At 34.7% G+C, this 10,359-nt stretch overlaps 1 protein-coding gene across 1 annotated transcript; it reads right to left on the minus strand.

The window, feature by feature from the left end:
* Nucleotides 1-222: 222 nt before the first annotated feature.
* On the minus strand, nt 223-5,805 carry LOC128181667 (uncharacterized). The gene is made up of 5 exons (XM_052850146.1): nt 5,687-5,805; nt 2,818-3,043; nt 2,277-2,629; nt 664-857; nt 223-523 (listed from the first exon to the last, which is right to left on the minus strand). Exons 1-5 carry the CDS (start codon nt 5,688-5,690, stop codon nt 299-301), a joined length of 1,002 nt encoding a protein of 333 aa, XP_052706106.1. The 5' UTR covers nt 5,691-5,805; the 3' UTR covers nt 223-298.
* Nucleotides 5,806-10,359: the final 4,554 nt, after the last annotated feature.

Consider the following 10,359-nt stretch of genomic DNA (forward strand, 5'->3'; position numbering starts at 1 on the left):
TTATAAATTTCAAAACTAATTTCATTTTGGAGCACGTGCAACAACTGAGGTTTATGATCAAGAGGAAATCAAAGCAACTATTCTACTAAAGCAGGAAAAGCACCGAAATTTAAATGCATTTTGAGTTCTTTTGAATTGCACGTACATAGTTATGCAAAGATGGACATTTTTTTAAATCTAGACGTCAGTTTAAACATGACCATAGATAAATATAAATCACTATTTAACAGTCATTTACGAACTTATTTATTTAAAAAAAATTGTAAGAACAAATCGCAAACAATATTTTGTTGCTCGGTTACGACGCAGTGTAACTCTTCATTTTGTTCCAAAGATTCATGATGAGGCTAAGAAAGAATGCAACCACAAGAACAGCAACTGCCACCTTCAGAGCTTGGACTCTGATATAGGTGTATCTGTCATCTAAAATGGTATTGTACAAAGTGGCAAGCGCCGGTATTGGTGGCGGTGCTTCGCATTCTATCTTCTCTAGTTCGACGGCCTGGAGATGAGGGCTGCAAACCTTTAACATACAGAATTATGCATATTAAGGCTCGGGATGAATAGATCAACAAACTACGAATTTTATGATGTAACTTTAAAAGTTTTATGCATTGATTTGTTTTATGTTTGAATACACAAAAAGTTTAACGAGTTATTTACCTTGATCAAAAACTTTAAGATATCAATATCTTTCTCAATATCTTGTTCTGGATCAGGTTGGTAATTACTACACAATAGAAGTTTGTCTGGTGTAATGTTTATTGCTTCACAAAGCTCATTCTTTTTTCGTTCTAGATTCTGCTGTGTTAAGTCACACTTATCAATCTTAGTGACAACAGCAAACACAGGTATCTCTGAAAGCAAGCAATTATTGTTATTGGCATATTTATGGGTCTGACTGTTCTACATATTGTAATTTCATATGTAAAAACATACGAGGAGCATTCAATAAATAATGTCATTAATTATATTTCATAAAATACAGGTTTTAATTGACCTTTGAATTCCTTTTCACGCATTATTTGGTTCATATTCTGTTTATGACTGTTTATCTGACCACGTTTCATCATCGAATACTCCTTTTAGAGGCTGATATATACATGTAACCCCTTCTCGAGACAATTGCATGAAAATATGACTGTAAAGTAATCACCCAAATAAGACTGGAATTAGAGGCTACATTAAAGCATGTGTCAGACATGTCATTAAGACAAGTTTACAGGTTGGTCAGCAAGTTCAAAACTGGCCAAACAGACCTTAAGGATAAGCAACGTCCGGGAGCAACTCGTACGGTTTCAACGGATGCAATACTTGTTCAAAATAACCGATATCTTTATTAATGATGGACGATAACCATCAAACAAATAGTAAAACTAGTAGGCATTTCATAGGGGGCAGTATTTACAATTTTAAAGAAACACCTTGGCCTTCGAAAGGTTGGTGCAAGAGGGATACCTCATCTATTAACAGAAAAACAAATACGATTTCGGGTTGAAATTTGTAGAAGACTACTTAAAATCTACAAAAATTGCAATTTGGACGACGTTTATCGGAAATTGTTAGAGTGATGAAACATGGATACGTTTGCTAATCTAAAAGGCCGCTCAATCACCGGACATGTATTCAAAGTGCAACGTTAAGAAAGGAATAGACCAAAGTTTGGAATTCGCAACATTTGACTTCTTCATGACAACGCCCCAGCTAAGTTATCCAAGATTGTGATCAATTTTCGAGAAAAAAAAGGTTCTTGTTTTGCCTAATCCTCCCTATTCACCCGACTTGACTCTCCCTGTAACTTTTTTCTTTTTCCTAAATTAAAAATCACTTGTCAGGAAGAAGATATGCTTCCCAAGGAATGCTTTGAACTCAGCAATTTATCAGTAGATTGTACATGAATACCATTCTTAAAAACATTATATGAATGCATTCAAAACTTGGATAAATCAGTTGAAATTATGAGTACTTTGAAGATAACCATTAAAAAATAACAAAAAATTCTTATTGTGTTACTGTATACAGGGACATATTCGCCTCGTTTATTTTCGCCCTTTTCGCCCTCGTTGCCAGCGGGCGAATGAAAGACTGTCAATGTCTCGTATATCTTTCTTTAAACACAGCTGTGTCTGGGCGAATTCAAGACGGACCGAAACTGTTTGCAAGTGTAGAAGGTCGAAAATTACACGGGACGAAAATAACCCTGTATACAATATTTTTGTAACGACGATGACGTTATTTATTGAACGCCTCTCGTATATAAAAATGTAATAGATTACGTTTCTTTCTCATGTTCGCTTCCATATAAATTTCGTCAATTAGAGTATGAGGAATGGCTCCATTTAGATTTTCTGCCGATACTACAGCAATGATGGCGTCTACAGGAGACGTCTTGGCATCCGTGCTTTCTATTACTAGTTTTCCCTCCTTCAGTTTCTTGCCTAGATCCAGCAGGTCGGCGTTCTCTGGAAGTTGTCCGTTAATGACCAGGTTCAGTATCTGACTGTTGATCGTGCGATCATCCTCTGATGTCGACAGTTGAGGGTCCAATCCGATGATGTCGATGAACGTTGGGAGTTTCAGTTCTTTGTCAACCTCGTCTTTAGGGCGCCAGTAGTTTCTACTCGATATCCTACGTGTATGTAAAGCTCCAGTGTGTTGGCAAGATTCTCTTAATGTTTCTCAACCAATTTTTTAATAACGTTATAAAAACATTCAAACAGCTTTAAACCTATCTTTTCACTTGCATTTAACCTAGTATGTCAAACGATTATCGTACTTGAAAAATAAATGATCTTAAAAACTGTTGAAGATTGGTACCTCTTAATTCTAGTAGTGCTGTGCCTACTGCCACTTCCTACGTCAGCATAATAGTCGTACTTCCCCGTTAATGCTGTTATAACGGTGTTTATGAATGAGGATTTCCCTGCACCAAAACTCCCCACTAGCAGCACGTTTTTTGGTTCTTCGAGGTCACGTAGATTACTTTTGAGAAGCTCCCAGGCCTCATCTTCCATTTTTAAATTTTCTATTCTCTGTATAATATCTGTAAATGTTAATTTTCACTTTCAGGTTTTTTATGCTCCCATCATAATATGATATTATATATGTTTACTATTGTTTCTATAATCTGTCCCACGATATTTATGCGGAACATCTTAAATTGTTCTATTTATAGATAACTCTGGGTACAAACGATGTTCATTCAATAGTATGAAAAGATTCTCCCTTTAAAACGCCCCCTCTAGCTTGTCAGTTTTCAATACACGGCTGAAGAGTTTACGGGGATTTTCCATTGCAAAAGAGATCAAAGTACCCGGATGATAACGTTGAATAATTGTGAAAGGTATTCCGAGTGACTTTCGAACAGAGAAAGGATGTCCCGAGTGACTTTCGAACAGAGGAAAGATGTCAACATTCCTCATTTATAAATCTCCGCATGAAATTGGTTTTTGCTCCTGAGAATTTTTCTTGGTGAAAAAGATAATGTGTCGATGAAGATATCTTTTAAATTTTCTCTTTCATCGATTTCAATACAAGTATGTGTGTTTTCTCAAAAATCGTTTAAATATGCTGCATAAATATCTTCGGACATACTATATTGTCATTTCATTTAAAAGTTGCTGAGTAATTGTTAAATTGATAAAGACACTAAGATTTGGTTTTAAAATATTTTTTTAGCTGATAATAATTTTTAAGGTTGTACAATGAAACTAATATTAAAAATTAAATCCCAAAATTTGTGAGCTAAACATACTTTTTTAAGTATCTCGATGTTTAAAAATGTTGACGTATCTTCATAATGCACGTTGAATAAAAGTTTGAAATGCGTTGATAAAGTCCCATATTTAAGGCACGTTCAAGATGAATTCAAAGTGTTATCAAAGTACGTTGCCAAAAAAGCACTTAACGAAAGACAAATGAGTATGCTGTGTACAAATAATATACATAAATCAAAATTAACGCTAGAAGATGGGGTTTTTTTCTGTATAAGTATACCCCCGGCAAACGATGTTTATAGGTGGGGATATATAGGAATCAACTTGATCGTCCGTCCGTATGTCTGTGCAAAATTCGTTTCTTATCGATAAGCATTGGACGTTTTTCCTTCACACATTGATTGCTTATGACCTTCAAGTTAGAGTGTGACATGACCTTGACCCAAGGTCATTTGTCAAGATCACTAGCAGAATGAGTGCAAAATTCGTGTCCGGTACATACTTTTTTAATTTTTTATCCCCGTCCGGCCCTCTAAATATAGCCCACTCCCATTTATCATTTTTAATTTTAAAAAAATTGTGCGGAAAAAAATTCGGAAGTAAAAACGGGCTCGGTATACACAAAAATCTAAAACATCCAATGGCAATGGCTGCTTGACATGTGGATTATGGGAAAAGCCTACCAATTACTGTAGACGTGGAAAACATTGCAGTGTTTTTAATTTCACTATGTTAACGGTCAGACAATTTTCCGTGAACATTAAGCCTCCGTGAATATTCACTGTGTATTTGCAATCTCCGTGTCGGCCGCCATTACAGATGCATGTGTGCTTGAGCGGGGACTAAGTTACCACTTGTTTATTGTAATCATAGATATTTAAAATTCGCTAAAAATAGCAAGTATGAGTATTACGTTAATGTAATACAATTAAATACCATAATTAAACAAATGTTTATAACGGAATATTCGTTTCACCTTTATCTCTGCGGCCCTATCGAAGCCATTGTGAACATGGGTGCTAATTGTCACTAATTATCTCGAACATCCCTTTGGGCAAGACTCCTGTTCAACAATAACGTTGTCTGCGATCGGCATTCATATTGAGCAGTTCATTTTAAGATTGATAAGTTATAAAGGTGTACTTCTTACAGATTACATGTACGTTTTCAGGGCCTTAATCTTCATGCCCAAAATATCAAATGCACATTTTACACCAGTGCTTATTACATTCGACACAAACATGTTTTATTATTCTCATAACGACTAACGTAAAAAAGGCTTTAATTTTACGTTATTCAAAAGAAAATAATGTAAATTACATGATGCAGGTTCATTACTAACAGATTTTTTTACAACTAGGATTTACTTTTCTAGGATAAGAAATCGATTATCCATGAAATTAAAAACACCGTGAAAGGTACTTACACAGGAAATCGTGAAAATTTAGACACGTGGAATTAAAGACGTTTACAGAATTTTCCCATAGAACTCCATACGAACATTATGACCTCTCAGTACTTTAATTACTATAATAGTTTCAGTCAAATCTTTGGTATCATTTGAAACTTCAATTCAAGACCTTTCAGGATATGACAAAAAAGTATAGGGTCCCGTGGCGTTTATAGGTCAAATCTGCAGTTGTTTACAACTTACAGCGATCGGCAGTAAATGTCACACTACATAAAAAATCAACACCCACCCCTACAATTTTTCCTGGTGCTATATTCTTTAAAATATTCCCCCATTTCATCATTTATTTTAAAAACTAATATTGTTCCTACAAAATGAAAATTGTCACATACCCGAATTCATGGCATTAATAACTTTAATAAATATCGTATTCTCTGTGTCATGACCTGTAAATTTGTCCTGACTTGAGCTTTGGTCATTTGTAAAAATCTCACAACGTGTACCATCTTTTAAAATCTATTCATCAACAAAAACAAAAACAGCAAAAATTCTGACTTACCCATTGCTGACAGCCGTTTTTCATATCAAGAAGCTTTTTTCAGTCAATTTCATTAAACGAAAGTAGAAACATGAAAATCTAGTAAGACGAATTGGTCAACTGTTATCAGTTTGTTTATCATATTGTAATTCGTGACAAGGACATATGCAGAGATAGATAAACACTTAAAAGCCGCATCAAATTGCTGTGCACTCATATGACATTTTGTAAAATATGGGTATTGATAATATACATAAATGTTATTATACCCCCCGCAAACGAAGTTTGGGGGTATATAGGAATCACCTTGTCCGCCCGTCCGTCTGTGCAAAATTCGTGCCCGGTCCATATCTTTCTTATGGAGAAACATTGGAAGTTGTTACTTCAAACAAAGATTGCTTATGACCTAAGAGTGTGTCATGACCTTGAACCAAGGTCATTTGGGCAAGATCACTTGCAGAAAAAGTACAAAATTCGTGTCCGGTCCATATCTTTCTTATGGAGAAGCATTGAATGTTCTTACTTCACACAGAGATTGCTTATAACTTGAGGGTGTGCCATGACCTTGACCCAAGGTCAATTGAGGAAGTTTAAGGTCATTATTTAAAAAATGCTTAATTCCTGTTTGTGCCATGTCTTGTATTAATGGAAATACATGTAATAAGAAGCTAAAATTTGACACAAAGCTTGATTGTCTCAGGCCACATAAATTTTTTTTTTAGATTATAATCCCCGTCTTTCTGAAATTGGCCTTCCCTGATGTATTTCTTCTTTTTTTTGAGAAAAAAATGTGTGGGGGAAAAAATTCGGAAAAAATCGGGCTCAGTATACTAATAATTCAAAATGTTTATAATAAATAGCTGCTTGACATGTGGATTTCCGTTTGATTCGAGTCATGTTTGTTAACATAAGGATGCAAATGTCCTCATGCATTAACAGTTAACTTGAAATAAAATGGAATTTAAAGAATAGAAATTGGTTTGTGTACTCATATTTGCATCAACAGTTAGTAGATTCATCCAATATTTTGTAAATTAGAAAAAATACAGTTATGATATTTTTTAGCGGGGGTATCAATTGTGAACTTGCTCACATTTCCTCTAGTTTTTCTTTTCTGTCCACTCACCGATTGACGGTGGCGTATAAGTGCCACATATGCACTTCACATTTTAATATTTTCTACACTTTAATCTTTAAGATTTACACTTTAATCTGTATATTTTACACTTTAATCTGTAAGTTTTACACTTTAATATGTAAAATTTACACATAATTCTGTACATTTTACATTTTAACCTGTAAAATGTACACTTAAAAGTGTAAAATTCACACATTACTCTGTAAATTTTACAATTAATTTAACCTGTAATTTTTATATTTTAATCTGTAAAATTAACACTTTACTAGACTTTGACCCGTGCGTGCACGGGTTGACATTGCATATGATATTGGACATTTAAGAAATGCATGTAGATACATCGATACACAGTGTTGTTGACATTTACATAACCAAGCCTACAAAAACGCTATTAATTTCATTACACTCTGCTTAGTTAGAATAATCTAACAGTTACTGTGTCTCGGGACAGGCCTTCACCACATTTAAAATACCTCCCATATACCCGTACCCGTAATGTCACTGAAAATTGAAGAATCGCTCCGAAAAGATTTTGGAAAAAATTAATGCTCCTGTATTTCATAACAAACCATTTGAGGCTGTATAAACTTTAATACCTTTCATCTAAAAGTTTAATTCATACTAAAGAATTTACCAACGGTTATTTTTACTCGCTTCCATGTTGACATTCGGAACTATTGGGATTTTTCATACTAAATGCAAAGAGTTAAAGTTATCTCCCGTATTTCCTTTGATGAACAGAATATATGACATTTTCAATGAAAATTTACACGTATTTGTAATATCGTTTCTGAGTTTATCCATGCAAATGTGAAATTGTGGTAACATACACTAAAGAGCCTCCCGTGATTTAGCGTGAATGTAATGCGCATGCCCAAGATTGTAAAATCAAAAAAATCCACATGATTTCCAGATTTTTAAAGGAATTTTTATTGATTATTGTTTTGCGAAGCTTGATTGAGAAAAAATAAAAACAAATTGGTAATATTCAAGTACCAATAATGTTTAAAATATATAAAACAAAAGACTTCCGATTTCTCGAATTTAAAGCCCAAAAATTCGAGTCTATTATTTTAATATAGTAGTATAGACTTTGTACATTTTACATCTTTATTTGTAAATTGTACTCATTAATCTGTAAATTTTACACTTTAATCTGTAAATTTTACACTTCAATATGTAAAATTCTCATTTAAATCTGTAAATTTTACACTTTAAACTGTTAAGTGTAAAATTGAAGAAAACAATTCCCAGAAAACAAACATGGGACAGGTATAAAGATGTTTAAAAGTCAACCCGGAATGTTTTGAATTGACATTTATTTTTTCATATGAAAATATAACGTCAGTGTGTCTCCATAGACACAGGTATAGACCGGATTTTCTTGTTCTAAAAAAAGAACCCATTCCGAATGATAAAAATAGGGTACCCCATTTTGAGGCAAAGTTACGGCATAAATGTGCAAGATTCAACCTTTTTCTCAACAAATGGTTATAGAGAAGACACCAGCGAAACCTCTTCATATTTTTTCAGATTTTTAAATCTCAAAAATAAGTCTGTTGCTGCGCAGTTCGACAGCTGTTTTAGGTGATTAAAAAGGCACTTTCCTATTCTTGTATGCATAATTGGCATACAAAACAACATAATTATTGCTTTTATATCTTTTGGCACAGTTTTGGTCAGTTTCGGGCAGAAACAAGCCAGTACAAGAAATGTTTACATTCTTATCGTCAAATGTATAAGATGGCTGCACACCCCCCTTAATCTTTCTTTGAACAAACCTAGATAATGCAAATAGACAACCATTGTTTTAAACGGGGAACAATAAACAAACATGCGCTGACTATGTACAAAGTCAGTATTAAGTGGGCGTCTTCATTATTGTATGGAGATAAGGAATAAGGAATCATTCTTTGAGTATTATGAGGTGATACTTTTGGTCGGGGCGTGATCAAATCAAATAAAGCCCGAAGGGCTTTATGATAGATTTGACCACGCTCCGACCGAAATTATCACCTCATAATATTCAAAGAATGATTCCTTATTACTTATATTTATATTATTTCTAATGTGCACGATTAAAGATCTAATAATTATAACATTTTTACCGTTGTTTTAATTCGTATAATTATGCAAACCCCACTGGCGCCCCAGGAATACGTCATTTGACACTTGCATCACACGTGTGTTGTACATGAAAACTCACAGACATGTATTGAAGAGTCAAATTTGCAAATTTATTAAGTCGATACAACAAAATATCAAATCAAATATCATTTGATTTTTAAAAAAAATGTGTGTAATTGCAAAATAGTAAATAACTAGAGTGTTTATTTCGTGATAGCGGAAGGTACTTTCCTCCTGCGCGGTAAGGCGGTCGATCTACACCTCAGTCGAGTTTGTACTTGATAGTAATGGAACAGTTCTCAAAGCGGGAGTTATTCAAAACTCCAGATTTAATGCTCGAGTCGGACATGGTGGAACAATTAAGTTCATTTTTGACAGGTAAGTTGGAATTTTCAGAATTATAGGGAACGATTTGAAGATTCTGTGATTGTTGGCCGGAAATTACACATGAATCTTCAGATGGATCATTTATTTTGACACTTGTGGTGGTTATTGTAGATAAAGTTGCACTCGCACTTTTTTGGGGGGGTAGAAGACAGTTCACGATTATAGCTACGTATGGAAGCTTCGTTGCGATGCCCGGAGAAGTTCATGATGTGTCTTGCTTCAAATCCAGCGTCGTTCATGGCCTGAATTGCTGTCGCTCTTGGACAGTGAGCTGTGTAACGTTTGCACCCGGCGGCCTTGCAAATATCCGGAAGGAAATTAACATATGATCGCTTTTCCATGGGATCGGCTGTGTACCATATGTTGCAATCTTTCGGGTAAGAAATGGCATCTTTAACGCATTTATTGAAAGATGAGACGCATTTGGGTCCGTTTTAGACAAGAAGAACTTCAACATCTTCACAGGACAAGTTTCGTTTCCAGTTCATACATTCTTTTGTCGTTCAGTGCTTCAAGTTTGTGAATGCCACCTTGATAGTTTTTTTGTTTTGTTTCATGCTTCAAACAAGCATATTAATGGAGCCTTCTTCGTCAACTTTGAAATCGAAGGAATCTACCCGAAGCTGATGATGGAATTCAAGACCACGAGACACAAACTGTATCGCGATGATGTACCATATTGCAAGTCGCAGATTGACTAGAGAAGAATATGCACTCTCCAGGTAAGCAGAAATTTTCTGTAAATCTGATTTGTGAATGATCTCCTTATGAGTTGTAGGGCGAGAAGTTCCAGTGACCATTCTATGCTTCATGAGACCGGTCAAACTTTTATTTGCAGTTTTAAATGCTTTATCGTTTACAATGTCTATATTTCGACCGATGTCGGATAAATGCCTGTTTATGGCGGCTCTGATTGCTTTCATTGTATTCTTATGATATTCGGAGGTATGTTCCTTTTTCGGGTTTTGGGGTTTTGCTTCACAGTAAAAGCGACTGAGTTTTTTCGCCAGATCCTCCTCGCAAATCTCAGCCATATCTAGAT

The sequence above is a fragment of the Crassostrea angulata genome, chromosome 4 (assembly GCF_025612915.1).
Source record: "Crassostrea angulata isolate pt1a10 chromosome 4, ASM2561291v2, whole genome shotgun sequence".
Classification (NCBI taxonomy): Eukaryota; Metazoa; Mollusca; class Bivalvia; order Ostreida; family Ostreidae; genus Magallana; species Magallana angulata.